The sequence below is a fragment of the Symphalangus syndactylus genome, chromosome 4 (assembly GCF_028878055.3).
Source record: "Symphalangus syndactylus isolate Jambi chromosome 4, NHGRI_mSymSyn1-v2.1_pri, whole genome shotgun sequence".
Classification (NCBI taxonomy): domain Eukaryota; kingdom Metazoa; phylum Chordata; class Mammalia; order Primates; family Hylobatidae; genus Symphalangus; species Symphalangus syndactylus.
In genome coordinates this window covers 32,770,311-32,787,722 of record NC_072426.2, presented here as the reverse complement: position 1 = coordinate 32,787,722, position 17,412 = coordinate 32,770,311, and the positions used below count along the sequence as shown (strand labels likewise).

Sequence of the window (17,412 nt, the reverse complement as noted above, 5' to 3'; positions counted from 1 at the left end):
GCGTTGGCCGGTGTCCGCCCGTAACGGTCACAAGGGCTGTACGTAACAGACAGTCCTGCATCCAGGACCCCGAGTTCCGATCGGCGGGTGCTGCGCGCCCAGCGGAGCGTCTCAGTTCAAGCCACGGGGAATCGCAAACTTAAAAATGCAGATTCCAAGGCCTTATCGCAGAGCTTAATTCCGTGTGTCTATGTGGGGCCCATTAATCTTCATTTTAGCGAGTTCCCCAGAATTTAACAAGTTCCAATGTCGGTGGTCTTGAGACCACATTTAAAGCAATATAGCTTTACTGTTTATTCTACCATCTACTGCAGTCTTCCAGTCTGGCCTCCAGCTTGCTTAATTTGAGCAGAGGAAACTGGCTCGTTGTCCACAGTCGCTAGTCTCAGTTCTAGTTCCAGTATTAACATTAACGTCTTGACTTGGCAACATTGCATTCCCTCGTTAAGATTCAGTTTCCCCCTCTGCAAAACGAGGATGTTAGACTAAATCAGTTTTCCCAACCAAAGCCCTGAAAACGTGTGACAAGTATGCCTTGAGACACTGATGTGTCAAAAATTGCTGTATAATTTTTTTATTTGTGTTATAGAAATACCATTTTCTGTATAGGCAATGGCATGAAAAAGATTAGGAAGACCTAAAGATATCTAAGGGTCCTTCCAGCCCTTAAATACCAGTTGTTTCAGAGCTAACCACCATCTGAGACAGCCTTTCTTCTGTTGGATAGCCGTAATTGTCAGAAAATTCTTACCGGTGTCATATTGAGCTGACAGTCTTCTTACCAGTGTCATACTGAGCTGACAGTCTATTAACCTTTCTGTAACTATGAAAACATTGGCTCTCTGGAAGTAGGACTAATCCTCCTTCTTTTAAGCGGTAATAACCACTTCCCTTTTATAGACTCTCAGGGTTGAAAGGGACCTTCCAGGTCATCTGTTCAAACCTCACATTCTGGCATGGAATAAACAGGTTTTCTTCCTGAGTATATACTATGTACAACGCCCTAAACATAGATAAAAGACACAGTGTTGTGCCCCAGCCCACCCCCGCCCCCAGCCCCAAAGGTGAGGCAAAGTAGAAGTAATTACAACATGGGGCTCAGACAGAAGTTACATTTAAGTTGATTTCTAAAATAATTTGTTTCCTTATTCTAGAATGTTTTTGTTCTTTCAAATGTTTGACATAAACTTCTTTCGGATATTAAACTTTTTGTTGTTTTCAACTTTCATTTGTATAAATCTTGCTGTAAAGACCCTAAAAATCAAATCCATAACATTTTTCATCAGATACCAATCTCCCTTAAAACTCATTTACATTGCAGTGATAATTTTACTTCTAAAAGCAGAATTTACAAAGAAACATAACTTTATCCACTAAAACTGTCTTTTAACAAAAGACATGGCTTATACTTTATAAAACATGAAGACTTACTGCAGCCTTTCCCAGGGTCCCTTTGTTGTAAAGTTCATCTAGTCCCATGACTTCAGCTATTAGTTATAGCCTCATGACTGCCATGTTGAATCCAGTCCTCTCCTTTGAGTTCCATATCCACATAACCACTGTCTTCTGTACATTTTCACCATCATGTCCCACAAGTAGTTCAATTTCAACATTCCCTGAACAAAATTCACTATCTTTCACCCATCTTGAAGTCCTTCTCTTGGTAAGAGGCACAAGTTTTCCTCTTTAATCATCTGAGCCAATAACTTGATAAATCATTTTAGAATCTCCCCATTGACACTCCACCTGCCATTAACCAACTGATGAGGAGTATTGCTGATTCTACCTCATTCATCCCTCTAGTATGTATTCCTTCCTCTCTAGTCCCATTGCTGTTGCTTTTGTTCAGGCCAGTAATATGCTGGTAGATAGCTCTACAAAAAAGAAAGCCCCAATCTGTGGTGTAAATACTCCCACCATTGGCAGATTTCATGCTACTGACAAATTTTTCTTTTCCTATTAACATGCAAACACACATATTACATAACCAGCATTGCTCCTCTCTTCCTGTTGAACTTTTAATATTTCTTAAATTAGTAATATTTGAGCAGAAACATTGTGGTAGTTGATGAAAAATTAAAACAACACACCCTGAAGTTGGATTGCACTTTAATATTTTCAGAAATTTTTAAATAACTTTATTTGACTGTATGATTCACAAATCAAAGAAAAAGGTAGAGAAGGTATTGTCATGATCATTATTCCCAATTTCCAGATGAGAAAAATGAAGTTCAGAAAGCCCAACTTGTAAGGTCCCAACAGCAAGTTGTGTAGGTAAAAATTGCAATTCATTTTCCTGTGCTTTTCGTTTGTATCGGATCACTCAGACTCAGTGAACATGACACATCATTCCAGCCCAAAATATCTTTATTGGATCATCTATAGTGTGTGAGCTCCATCACTTACTTGTGACATCATGTACCACTCTGGTTTCTGATCTTTTTCTCTATGTATACATATTTTTTTCCTCAATAGATGGTAAGTTATATTAGGAAAAGACTAAATCTTATGCCTTCTTTTATCCCCTATTGTACCTAGCACAGTACACTGAGCATGACAGATAGATGAAGAGACAAACGGATAGATGGGTGAACTGACAGATAGATAGATAGATAGATAGATGATAGATAGATAGATAGATAGATAGATAGATAGAGATAGATATAGATAGACGATAGATGACAGACAGACAGACATATAGATACATAGAGAGATGAATAGTGTGAAAAGATTACCATCTGCACAAATTATTTATATATAAATTTAGCCCCATAGAGAACAACTACCTGTTAGAAGTGTCATTTGCCAATAGAAGGACACATTTGCCAGTGTGTGGAGATGGAAACCATGTAAAATTCTGAAATCTACATATACATGAAAGTAATGATTATGGTTCATGGATACTTGCACGTTGGTAAAGCAGAAGGTAGTGCCAATAAACAGCAGGAGCAGCCAGAAACCTGGATAATTCGCTGCTGAATAATGGAGTTAGATACACAGATATCACTCAATTGAAGTAAAAATGTTGCTAAGAGAAAGCAGTCTTGCTTTTGTAATTATAATAGATAAATAATTTAGCTACAACAGGAGCAATTACCTAATAGGTTTCAGCAGGATAAATAGATGTGATTCTGAACTTGTAAGTAAAATATCTCTGGAAATAAGATCATGCTATGAACACCACATTTAAAGACAGTTTCCTCATAAGCAATTACATAGCACTGTGATAAGCACTTGAAAGGGGCACAAAAAGCATAAGACATTGATCCTGCCCCAAAGAGCTTACACTGTGATTGGGGGAACAAAGCATAAAGACACAAAAGGCATAAAAGTATAACAGTGCATTGCAGCAATGAGAAAAAATTTTATACCTTGAATATCTCGTAGCTTATGTTTTCTGTGAATCAAGATTTTAATAAATTATGTATGGAAAACTACTTGTATAATTTTTTCTTTCAAACCATTTTTATTGACATAGAGTCAGTTTTCATGCCACTGGAGTTTGCCTTTAAAATCAATATACAAAAAGAAGGAAGGGAAAGAGAAATAGAGAAATTAGAAGAAAGACCTGTTGCATGTTAATAGTTCCCAGCTACCCAAAATTATTATTATCTGTGAAATATTTCTCAATTAGAACAAAGTCTGCATGCAGCCTTAATTATTAAGGGCATATCAGAATTATTTTAAGCCATTGCTGTAGCAGCATTACAAAAAATAAATGTAGCTTGTCTATTTTAAAGCTGATTCTGAGTCAGCAGGAGGTAGGACAAGCAAAAAGAACAGCTATAATTTTATGCAAATGTATAAAACCCCAATTCATATTACTGGATGTTACTGAAAGCTGACTTCATATTACTGAAAGCTAACTTAAAGATCGGAGGAAATCCAGAATGATTGTATTGAAGGAATAATGCTGTTAATAAGACAATATAATGTGTCTGCCCTCATATCATGGTAGAGTACCTGATCAATACAAATGGTAATAATTATAATTTATTGCTAAACTACATGCCAAGTATTTTACATACATTATCACTAATCCTTTCATAAATCCTCTAAGGTGCTATGATTTCTACTGTACAGCTATGAAAACTGTATAAATAATAGGAAGGATATCTTCCTTGTTAGCATGTTGATAACAAAAATTGCCACCTCTGAATCCACAGTTTGCAGCTTTGAAGTTATTTACGACTCTGTGTAGATACAGGATAGGTAAATCAGTCATGAAGCTGTAGTTTTCTTAAACACCTGCTCACATTCTATTATTTCCAGTCCCCATAAATACTTTCTTATTTAACTGAGTGGCTTATTAAAATAATATCTTAAGCCAGGGCAGTGGCACATGCCTGTAGTCCCAGTTACTTGGGAAGCTGAAGCAGGAAGATTGCTTGAGCCCAGAAGTTTGAATCTAGCTTGGGCAACATAGCAAGACCCTTTCTCTTAATAAGTATTCAGTCACCCAAAAACATAGGTTTGAATTTAAAGAACTACACATACACATATGCATGAGTGTGCATGCATAAATAAGAGTGCAGAATAGCACACAAAATTTGGTTTAATAGTGATTGTATCTGAGTATTGCAGGAGTGCGTGGGTGGTACTCATTTTTTAACTTATATATTATCTTAGTCTCGTAAAACACAATAGTAATATTCATCTTTTAGTGATAATTTTTTAAAAACTCAATTCCTAGGAGAGGCCAATACTGTGCCAGACACTGTGCTAAGTTCTAAAAATACATATGGTTGGGCGCAGTGGCTCACGGGGGAGGATCACTTGAGCCCAGGAGTTCGAGACCAGCCTAAGCAACACAGTGAGACCCCCGTCTCCATAAAATAAATAAATAATACATACAAACATGATTGAGGCCCGATCATCCATTTAAATTTACCTGGGAAAGTAGGGGATGGCTTCATAGAGTAGGTGACATTTGAACTGTTTTTCCAAGTGGGGAAAGGTTGAGATGCCTTCCAGAAAAGGAAAACAGTATGTGCAAGTCACAGATATTTATGAGGGCATGGGATACATATGAAACATATGAAAACAAAATTACATGTGAAAAGGAGTGGTATGAAACAAACCTCTTTAAAGTTGAGTGGGGTTGGGTTGTAAAGGACTAATTTGTTAAGTTTGCTAGGAAAATACAGCCAAACAACTTTTTAGGCAGGTTACAGGCACAATTAACTTGTTTTTATAAAAATCCCTTTAGTAGGAGCACAGAGAATGATGGGTGTGAGGAGACTGTTGCTGTAATACAGGAAAGAGGGTCTGAGATTCTGAAGTAACATGGTGCCACAGCTCATACTCCAAAGGCCTAAGTATAATGGGCAAGATTCCATTGACTGGTTAAGTACATAGAACACAAGAATGACTTTAAGGATTCTACCTTGATAGACTATTCCAATTCCAATTGCATACTCTGCTAAGTGAATATCCCCAAGCAAATGCTTTCATTATGTCATTTGGCTGGTTAAAAACTTACACACTTCTTACTTGCTATCGAACCAAGATTTCATATCCAGCAGATCTATGTTCTCTACCTAATCTTTTCTCTCATTCATTGCACACGGACTGCCAATGCCATTCTCACCTATTTCTACTTTATTACCTTTGTTTGGATTCTCTTGTTTTCATTAATGCCTTCCCTACTTAAATATGCCAATTAGAACCCTAAGTATCTTCCAAAGCCTAGTTCATTTATTCGTTTAGTGAACAACTGTTTAAGTACTTGTGTGCCAGACACTGTAGATCCCAGCAAGCATAAAGATGCACACTGGGAATCACGGTAACATTGATGAGAACTATTATTTTCTCAACAGCTAAGAAAAGGAGTGACATAAAAATTAGAGATTTAAAGGATAGGGAAAGAGGGCATTTTAAGCAGAATGAACAATTTGACCAAAATCTGAGAATGAGAAGCACCATTCTATACTGGAAGTGGGGAGAGGTTGGGATCCAATGAGAACTGCAGGCAGTTTAGTGGGAGTCGGGAATGGCAGATGAGAATGGAGACGCAAGCTAAAATTTACCATAAGAGTCTTGAGGACTTGATACTTTATTCTGTTGGTTCATGATTTAAACAAGGGGAAATAACCTGAGAACCCAAAGGGTCCTGATATACATATCAGATAAAAATGAGCTTCACTGTTTGAAGTTATAAGTGGGTCCAAGTTAAAGTAAGGGTCCAAATGCTAAACCATTAGCATCTCCCTTCTTTTTTCTGTAGGTCCCTCTGCAAAACCACTGTTGAGGCTGTGGGGAACTATTTAAAAATTTTAAAGCTGATAACCCACAAGATCAGATTTGGGGTTAGAATACTTTCACACTTCTGTGGATGATGGACTTGAGGGTAGGGAAAAGATAGGATGTTGTGGTAGTACCATCAAAAAATGAAGAGGTAGAGATTTCTGCTTCAAGAAATTCCACTGAGAATCAGAAGAGCTGGATAAAATAAAAACTTATAATTGAGAAAGTATGAGAGAGCTGCAGAAGTCATGAGACTTTCAGAGGTGAGCTGAGTATCTGTGGTCATTTTTCTCCTGGGGTACAGGTTAGAGGCTGAGAATTTAGGCTTTATGCAGGCAGAGGAGCACTGCTGAAGGACAAACAGAGTTTTTTGTGGTTGCACATAGCTGGAATGACAAAACTAGAGACTTAAGGAACCTCAACCTACAACTAGTTTCCCCCTCAAGTAAGAGCCAAAGTTTTAATTTTGTTGGGCAGGAGGCTAAAGAGCTAAATTTCTGAAAAAATATAGTGTAATTTTCTTCTCTTAGTATTGAGAAGACAACAGCCTGACAGAGGAAGGAGACCCCAAAGAACAGCCTAGAAGCAAAAAGACCGAAGTTGTGAACTAAACTAACACCAATGATTTACATCCTCTCTACTCCCTGCAGCACTTGTTGATTTGGATGTGGCTAAAGGCTCAGGATTTGAGCTTGATCCCTTATGACTGCTCATGACAGAAGAACCAGTAGTAGTTTGGTGGTTGCATACAGCAAATGTAACATAATTACAGATTTGAAGGGCTTTAGAGACAGCGGGTTTCTTGTTCAAGATGTTTGCCAAAGTCTGAATCTCCCAGGAGCAATAGGCTAAAACTGTGAATCAAAAATACTGAAAAGCAAGGTGGAATTTCCTATAGCCTGTCTGTGCTGAGAAACAAAGACAGTTGAAAAGGGTTATGCACTATGAACAAAGATAAACTAGACACAGTTTGGGTCTAATAAAACTGCAAGCCAGCCTCAACTAAACACAGGCCCTGATTGCATTAAGGTGGTCATCTTCACACTCTATTTGACTAGCAGAGCACACGATGTAACCTCTCTGGTGGAAGAAAACATCATGAGTCGTCACAGTTTTTTTTTTGCATAATGTCTGGCACTCAATAAAAACAGACCCACAGGTAACTCAGATACTAGAGTTAGCAAAGACTTAAATAATTGTGATTAAGAACTTCAAAAACTAGAGAAAAATATGGAAAAAAATAAAACAATTTAGGAACTCATCAAAAAACTAAAATATGTTTAAAAAATCAAATGGTAACTTAGAACTGAAAAATAAACCTGGAATTAACCATAATGTCTGAAATGGAGTTGATGGGTTTAAAAGCATATTGAAAAAAGCAGGAGAGATAGGATTAATGAACTGGAAAAAAGGTCAATACAAAACTGATGCACAGAAGGACAAAGAGGGGAAAAAGGGAAAACACAGAAAATAGGTTTGAAAACACGTTGGATACAGTCAAAAGATCAAATATATATTTTTTATACTGGGGCCCTAAAGGGGAGAAATAGAATGGGGCAGAAGCAATATTCCATAAAATAATGGCTGAGATTTTCTAGAACTGATGAAAATATTATCAACCCACAGATTCGAGAAGCTCTGTGAACCTCAAGCAGGATAAAGACAAAGAAAACTACACCTTGTAACACCGTCGTAAAACTACTAAAAATAAAAAAGATAATCTTAAAAGTAGTCAGAGAAAACAGGCATATTACTTTAAAAAAAACAGTAAGACTAAGGCCAGGTTTGGTGGCTCACATCTGTAATCCCAGCACTTTGGGAGGCCAAGGCGGGTGGATCACGAGGTCAGGAGTTTGAGATCAGCCTGGTCAATATGGTGAAACCCCTTCTCTATTAAAAATACAAAAATTAGCTGGGTGTGGTGGCAGGCACCTGTAATCCCAGCTACTCAGGAGGCTGAGGCAGGAGAATCGCTTGAACCCGGGAGGCGGAGGTCGCAGTGAGCCGATATCACACTACTACACTCCAGCCTGGGTAACAGAGCAAGACTCCATCTCAAAAAGAAAAAAAAAAAAAAGCTAATAATAGCTGACCTCTCAATAAATTATGGAATCCAGAACACAATGGAATGACATCTTTAAATTGCTGAAAGAAAATACCGATCCAGAATTCTATTCCCAGTAAAAATATCCTGTAAAAATGAAGGCAAAATAAAAACATTTTCAGAAAAGCAAAACCAAGCAGAGTATTTGTCACCAGAAGATGTACACTAAACGAAATTCTAAATGGAGTTCTTTAGTTAAAAGGTAAATGATCCCAGATGGAAACAGGAAAGCTATGAATACTGGAAAAAGTAAAATCGGAGGTAGGTATAATGATACTGACATACAAAACATCAGTGTCTTGTGGAATTTAACATATATGCCAAATTAAAATACATGACAATAATAATATAGCAAAAGGTGGGAAACAGACAATGGAATCCAGGTGGTCTAAAGTTTTCACATTATAGGGAAAATGATACAAGTAATTTATATTAAACTGTAATCAGAGATAGATCTTTTAATTTAGAGTAATCACATGCACAAAGAATGTCTAACAAGTTATCAGAGGGAAAGAAAATGATACTGTTATAAAAACTGAAAAACTCAAAAGAAGGAAAAAAGAAAGGGGAAAAAAATAAAACATGGTTAAGAAGAAAAAAAAACAAAAATGGGAACATAGTTGGTATAAACCCAACTATATCCGTAATTCCTTTAAATGCAAAAGAATGAAATTTCTCTAATTGAAATACTAAAATGGTCAGATTGGATAAAAACCAAATTAAATAGAACCCAACTTTGAAATGAGTACTGGAGACACACATTTAAAAAGGGACACAGAAAGATAAAAAATTATAGAAAAAGATATACACTGCAAATACTAGCCAAAAGAAACCATACTAATATTAGATAAAGTGGAGTTTAAGGCAAAAGCATTAATACAGAGACATTTCTTAATGTGATATCACAATTGTATGTGTGTGTGTAAGAGAGAGTATCCAAGAATATGATTTCAAAATATATAAGGCAAAAATAAAACAGACAATTTCACAATCATAATGGGAAACTTTTTAACATATCTCCCTTAATGGCTGTGAGAAGCAGCAAATAAAAATTATAAACACAATTAACAAACTTGATCTAATTAGCACATATAAACACTGAATCTAATAATAACAATTCATATTATTTTCAAATGTATATGATACATTTATCATAATTTCCATATGCTGGGCCATGAAGCAAGCTTCAGCAAATTTCAAAGAATTGAAACTATTCATATTATGTTTTCTGGCCATGGAAAATTAAGCTAGAAATCAATAGCAAAAATTTAACTTAAAAAAAAAAAGCCCAATTGCCTGGAAATAAAACAATATATCCTTATATATAACTCATAAGTGAATAAAAAAATCAAAACAAGAATTAGAAAATATTTTTAGCGGAATGACAATGTAGATACAATATTTCAAAACTTGTAGGATGCAGTTAAAGTGGTACTTAGGGGTAAACATATAGTTTTTATACATATATTAGAAAAGAAGGAAGGTTTTTAAAAATTATGTTTCAACCTCAAGAAGCTACAAAAAATGAATCAAAATCAAAAACTAAAGAAAACATAAATAATATAAATCAATGAAACAGAAAACAAATGTACAAAAGAAATTTTAAAAAATAAAATACTGATTCTCCGAAAGATTAATAAAGTTGATAGTCTTCTAGCAAGACTCACCAAGGAAAAAAAATTGTGAGGAGATATGTATGACTACAGATACATATTACCTTCAAAAAGACGAGGATATCATGAACAACTCTATGTCAAATAGATCAACGATTTAGATAAAATGTGCAAATTCCTTGAAAAACACAAACCTGAGTGATAAAAATATATCTAGTCCATATATAAAGAAAATATAATTTATTATTAAAATCTTCCCATAACCACCACCACAACAAAAAAACTCTAGACATGATGCCTTCGGAATATTCTTCAAAATATTTAAGGAAAAAATAGCACAAATCTTATACAAACTCTTCCAGAGAACAAAGGAAATGTTTCTTCACTCTTTTTATGAGCCCAGCATAACCTGAGGTATGAAACTTGACAAAGATATTCAATAAAGGAAATTATGGACCAACTTGTCCCATGAACACAGTTGCAAAAATCCTCAAAAAAATTTGCAAATAGAATCTAGTGGTTTGTAAGGATTGTTGTAGGAATAGAAAACTTCCTTGATATGAAAGAAACACCACTGTTAATACTGACATGTAAGAGCTTTCCCTTGGAAATCAAGAAAGGATGTTTGCTATTACTATTTGTATTCAGCATGATATTGGAGCTCAGGCTAATGCAACAAAAGGAAAAAAAAGAAATGTGGCACATGGATTTGAATAAAATCATCTCTATCTGCAGATGACATGATTATAAGTAAGTATAGAAAACTTCAGAATTGTAAAAACTTTTAAAAAGTAAATTTAGCAAAGTTGCAGGATATAAGATGAATATTATAAATTGCTTTTCTATAAATAATATGTAAATATGAAATGAAATGAAAAATAATTTTATAATAGGTTTTAAAAACTTGATACATAGGAATGAATCCAATGAAATATGTGCAAGACCTCTACATAGAGAATTACAAAAAAATTAAAACAATTACCCTATAAAATAATGACAATTAGAAATTAAAGACCACCTAAGTACATTGAGTGATTCACGTACACCGGAATGACTAGTCAATAAGACATATTAGTGACCCCAAATTGTTTCCCAAGGAAAAGTTAAGGGTCTATGTCCACTTTCCTTGAATTTGAGTGAGCTTGTGACTGTTTCATCCAATGAACTACACAATCTCTGACTTCAAAAGCTAGATCACTTAAAAAGGCAGCTTACTCCTCATTCTCTTGGAACACTTATCTCCAACTGTTCCTTCTTGGAAGTGGGCAGCCATCTTGTGCAAAGATCAAACCATACAGAAAGGCCATTAATAAGCGACCTAGAGTATAATACCTGTCCTGGTGCCAATGTATGAGTGGAGAAACCTCCAAATGCTTCCAGCCTCAAGCCACCTGAGTCATGCTGAGCTAAGACCCTAAGTACCGTGGAGTAGACAAGCCATCCCTCCCATGCCTCATCCCAATTCCTGACCCAACAGAATCCATGTGCATAAAGAAATGGTTGTTCTTTTACACTACTTAGCTTGGGGTGGTTTGTTGTTCAGCAGTAGATAACCAGAACAAAAAATGTCAACTTTACCAAAATTGCTCTACAGATTCAATAAATCCCAATTAAATCTCAGGACAAATGGCAAATCTTACCCTAAAATATATACGGAATTACAAAGGGCCTGAATAGTCAAAACAGTACTGTAAAAGAACAGAGTTGGAGGGCATACACTTCCCCATTTCAAAAGCTACTACAGAGTTACAGTAATCAAAACAGTGTCGTACTGGGATAAGGCATATTGATTGATGGAATGGAACTGAGAGAGCAGAAATAAACCTCTATGGTCAGTTGGTTTTCAACAAGGGTACTAAGGCCATTCAAAGGGAAAGAATAGTTTTTTTCAACAAATTATATAGGCCTGATCTTTAGAATGGCCTGTTTACAAGGTTTGCCCTTGGCTGACATCTAGAAACCTGGCTTCTGAAACCATCCGAGTGATAAGATGTGCTTGCTGTGCTAGCCTGACTAGACTTCTTAAGTAAACAATGTGATTTATGGTGAACACCTGCTTTCCTTCTAGCAGACTAGAATTCTGGAAAACAAAGGATGCTTATGTGATTAGCCCCCAACAAAAACCCTGGACTTTGAGTTTCACACTGGCTTCCTAGGGCAGAAACATTATGCCCATGCTACTACTAGAGGAAGGCTTTACTCTTGTGGCCCCTTCAGGGAGAGCACAGGGAGCCTGCACATGGATTCCTCCCGACTGCCTGGTCTGTCTTTCCCCCTTACTGCCCCCACTGTGTATCCTTGCCAGGTGGCTGTAATAAATCTTAACTGTTGAGTATGATGATATGTTGAGTCCTGTGCATTCTTCTATCGACACGTTGAATGTGTGGGACTGCCAAAACAAGTGTACCAAAAGTGCTAACACAAGTGGTGTCACAACTGTTCCAATATATATATTAAGAGTTTATACTGAAATATTTCATATGCAATTCATAGTGATCTTTTGCACTCAAGAGATCTTAACGGTTTTTCCTGCCAAGTAAATTATATGAGGAAAGCAGAGTTCAGACCTTCAGTATATGCCAGTATAATAAAAGCAACCTCCTCATGAGAGAAGAAAGGCACATCTCTCCCTCGACAACAATAGGACCTAAGAGAGTGCTAACCAAGTTTTTAGAGAAATGTTTCTTATTACACAAAATGCCCCCCAATACTAATACTCTCAGGTGAATTTTCTCTCTTCCTATTAGTTCAGTTCATTTACAATCTAAAGCCACAGTCTTACATAACAGGATAATGGGAGCAGAAATGTAAATGTAACAAAATACAAGTAAGGATATAACATCTATTAGGCTGTCACCAGGACACTATCAGCCGTCTACAAATTTTCAGTTATCGCCACTACTGAAAAAAACTAGGGAAAACATATTAATTACACAGTTTAAGAAGAGCTCACACACTACTCAGTTCAAAAACAGAGAGAGTAGAAATGACTAGTTATCTACACGTAGGAACTTTTACAAGTGAAATTAGATGAGACTCTACCTGCTGCCCCATTTGTGCAACACAACCATCAGAATAATAAAAGAGAAGCATTATAAGACCTTTCATAAATAATCTGCATTACATTTTACAGCTATTAAACTGTGATTAAGCCTCTGCTTTAAAGAAAAAAAAATTGTGAAAGTCCTACTTTACAGCTGAAAAGTGATAAAACTAATTTTTTAAAAATCAGATTTTTTATTGTATTAATCACTTAAAAGACTGAAACAAACAAAGATAAACAGTACTTTTAACAATTCGAATACAATGAAGCTCTGTTTTTATGGCCATGGCTAAAGCACTGATCACATTTTTCATGGCTGGTCCTAAGAAGACAGAATAACAGGACTGATGATTCTACTGCAGAACTCAAATTTTAAAGCATTATCAACTGGGCTGGGCTTTTGTACAGTTCAAAATGACTACCAATAAACAGACATGATATAGTTTCATGACCAATAATTTCTTTTAATTTGGGAGGAAAATTAATTTCCTTAATCTCTCCATTTAAAAAATACAGAACTGTGGGAGAGCAGGATCTTGATAAACGTCAATGACTGAATCATTACATAGATCACTGTGATAAATAAGAAAAATTTAAAACTGCAATGTATTATTTTTATTTTTTCTTATGAAAAGTAACTTTTGAACATTAACTCTTGGAGTTGTCCTTGATATGTAGTTCATTTATAATTTTTAATTTTCCCTATCAGAGTTTAAGAGGTGTGAAACAGGGAAATAATGCAAAAATTAATAATTAACTACAGTTGACAGAGGCATATATGTAAAGCTCGTACTTCAGGAATCACATGCTTTTGAGACAGTTGGAGGATGGTGGTGAGGCTGCCCTGACAACCCATATCACTGATGTGGGTAACTGCTGTATATGGCAGTTGTAAGTGTTCAGAATCCAATTTGAACATGGTTTTCAACTATGCAACTTCAAGAGGTGGGATCCTAAATCCCCAAAAGACTACCCATTTCTGTCACTCCAAGGAAGTCCTTAAATTAATGCTTAATCCACAAAAGGCCCTGGCTTTTGATCTATAGTTTTAAAAGGTAACCGATGTTCTCCCTGTTAAGAGTTAAGCAAAAATAATATACCCAAAATGGTGATCTGACTGATCATGACGCCACTATGGAACTCAAGGTTTTTAGCTAATTATGAGAACTTCTGCTTACTCCTCAAGTCTAGTACAATCCAGATGTAAGCAAAGGCAAACGAGTTAGGCAAGTTTCAAAAACTTTAATAAAGAAAAAAAAGAAGACACTTCCAAAAATAAATGCCACACAAATGAAAGTTGTTTTTTTGTTTGTTTAAAGTGAAGATATTCAAGAAACAAAACCCTTTACTATCAAAATATACTAAATACTTAAATCTAATGATGTTGAGTGTTCAAATTCAGGGCAAATGTAGCTTATAATAATATAGCTAAGTAGAATTTTTCATGATATGGCTGTTTTAAGACACCATTTTATAGATTTACTTTTTAAGCCTATATTTTCTTAAACATCCATTTCACAATTCATTTAATTATTTTACATTCATTTATAAAAACACATATTTTCTAACAATAGGTTATTTTGTGCTTTAATAATAATGAACCATGACAAAATACTCAAGTGATTTAAATGCTTTGCTAATGACTACACCCATCACATATTCTTACATACTTCTACAGCTACTGCAATAATCAGAAGGGCTACAACTGTTCTTAAAAATGACACTCACTCAAGGTTGACAAGCATGCTAAACATTAAAGAGATGTATTTTTTCCCCAAGTTAAAACATTAAAACTTGTTAGTTTTCTTTAAAATCTATAAAGATAACCTGCTTATTTAAATCACTTTTTGATGGCAACTTATAAAAACAGAGGGAGGCATAATTTTAGAACTTCCTTTGTAACTGCTATAGTAAAAAAAAAAAAAAAAAAAATGTTTTTCAAATTGTGATGGCATTAAATTCCATTTTAGAAATTCTAGATTTTAAAATGTTAAGAAATGTAATGTCAATTACATCGGGGTGGGGGCATTTTAATGAATTAATCTAGTGACTGTGCAGGTCTATAAAGACCTTTCTTTTGGATGGGTGATACTGCCTTATACTCATTTCAGTACTTTTAACAAATAATCCATTTAGATATAATCCAAGACAAACCCCAAATTACTCTAAATTCTCCTCTACAGCAAGGGATCAACAAATATCATCTTAAAGACTGACAATTTAGTAAAGAGATACTAACCTAAAACAATAAAATTTATATAACTAATGGTGACTAATGGCAAACAAAATAGATCTGATTTTCACAATTTGGATGTAATTTTCATGCAAAATTTTAGAGTTTTGATCCTTACTTATATTTTTATTTTTTTAAGTAATCAAGACAAATAGTAGAAAAAGCATTTTATTTATATGGAAAAAGCTACAGTAAGATCTGTAAAAGGTGTCAATATAATATTGCCTATACAGGAAAAAATTCAAATGTGAATAGCAACAAATAAAAGTTACACATCTTCCTACTTAGCAGTGCAATTAATTCACATTGCAATAAAGTTAAGTCAAGTATAACAAAATCAAAACAAGTGTTTCTCCATAATCAGTATGCTGAGAATTACAGTGTAAAGATCATTTCAGATTTAAGAAATCTGCAATCAATCTACAGAATATCCTAAGACAAGGGAGACACAGTTAATTCACTTAATTATCAGCCATTGGGGTTTTTCAATACTGTTCACAGGAAAAAAGTAATGAGTTGACGTACATGTAAATAGAATATATTTAGTCTATACAGTAAAAAAATACAAATTATAAAGTGAGCTAACAAAGAATGAAATCTGAATACAGATTTATAAAACTGACATCTTAGACAACACATACAGTATTTCTCATGTAAAAACATCTAGTTTCAGCAAAAAATAATTTGGTTGCTTTTCAGCTGCATTGTAGATCTTGTAAGCTGAAGATGCAGATGTCCAAGTGTCTTAAAAACCATAATAAATGTCTTTCTCAATGCATACAAAATGATAAATGCTCTCATCACAGTCTTAAGGGTATTTTTGGAAGTTTGTTTTGTCTTGCTTCAGAAACACATTTAAAATGGGTAAAAATCAAATGGTTTCATGGTACAATGAAACAGTAAACAGTGCTCAATTTACTGCTAATGTTGAAAAAAACCTAGATTTTACAGTACTCTGGTATATATGAAAATGTTTTTGATTTTTACATTGCATATTTCTGAGTCCATTCTCTTGCATGTCTGTTGTATCTGTAGATGTACAAAAAGGATATAGTAAAAACATACAAAATTAGTATTTCAGAAGCATCTGTCTATATAAAACTATATATTCTACCTTCTTATACTTAATTGCAATAATCACACATATATCCATTATTGGGTCAATGTGACTTAGGTTCATGCAGAAATAAAACACGAAAAATAATTTTTTAACTCATGGATTTCTCTGCAACCTATATGAAAATGTATCCAAATATACAAAAATCAAAATGCAGAAACCAGCTTCTAACAGAAATTTACAAAAGCCAATCCTGAAGGAGTATAATCTACAAATTGCAAATGAACCTACAGTACTAGCAAGATGAAGCAGCTTGAGAATTAGGTCAGTTTGGATGGGCACAGAGAGAACTTCTCTTCTTTGGAGAAGATAAGCAATACATATTTAATACTTTCCAATGATTAAATTGTTTCATTTTTAATTTATCACCTAGAATATATACACCTATTTTTCAAATACAGAGTATATGCTATTGAATAGTAAGTGGGAAGGAACAAGATTTATCGTAAAACATCTAACAGAGTTCTAAAAGAAAGGTTTACTCCATTGGAAAAAGATAAAAAATATACATATAACAACCATAATTAAATTTACTTAAAACATATTGATAATATTCATGCTTTGGCATACTATACAGGAATGTATCCATACAGAAACTAAGATAAGTAAACACTTACTTTTCTTTATCTGATTTATAGATTTGTGCAATATCTGGTACTAAGGGGTCATCTGGATTAGGATCACAAAGTAGAGAACATATGGACAATAAAACTAGATTTAAAAGAGAACATCATATTAGACAATAACCCTTCTACTTCAAATTACATATGTGAAAATAATTTTAGTGAATATAGACACTGTACTTATAAAAAAAAACAAAATAAAATGAACACATCAAATTACATTTTATTCTACTTTGGTTGATGGCAAATTGATCTTTAATTTTTAAAGTTATAAAATTACCATAGGATGCATAAAATATAAAATTATTTTAGCTTTTGAAGTTTTAAATTCCGAGTTTCCATTTATTTAAAAAAATGTGAGCCTCCAAAGTAGCTATTAACAACCTTTAAACTTGAGAGTTCTCTACAGAACAATCAAATTACAGTTAACATT

General features: G+C 34.5%; 1 protein-coding gene across 2 annotated transcripts in view; it reads right to left on the bottom strand.

Moving 5' to 3' along the window:
• Positions 1-15,391: 15,391 nt before the first annotated feature.
• Positions 15,392-17,412, bottom strand: part of UBE2D1 (ubiquitin conjugating enzyme E2 D1) — a 33,389-nt gene continuing 31,368 nt past the window's right edge. For both annotated transcript variants that reach the window (XM_055274362.2, XM_055274361.2), the window contains 2 exons: positions 16,974-17,067; positions 15,392-16,268 (listed from right to left, as the gene is read on the bottom strand). In XM_055274362.2, the coding sequence (XP_055130337.1) occupies positions 16,223-16,268; positions 16,974-17,067 (140 nt within the window). In that variant the 3' untranslated portion in view covers positions 15,392-16,222. The remainder of the gene's footprint in view (positions 16,269-16,973; positions 17,068-17,412) is intronic.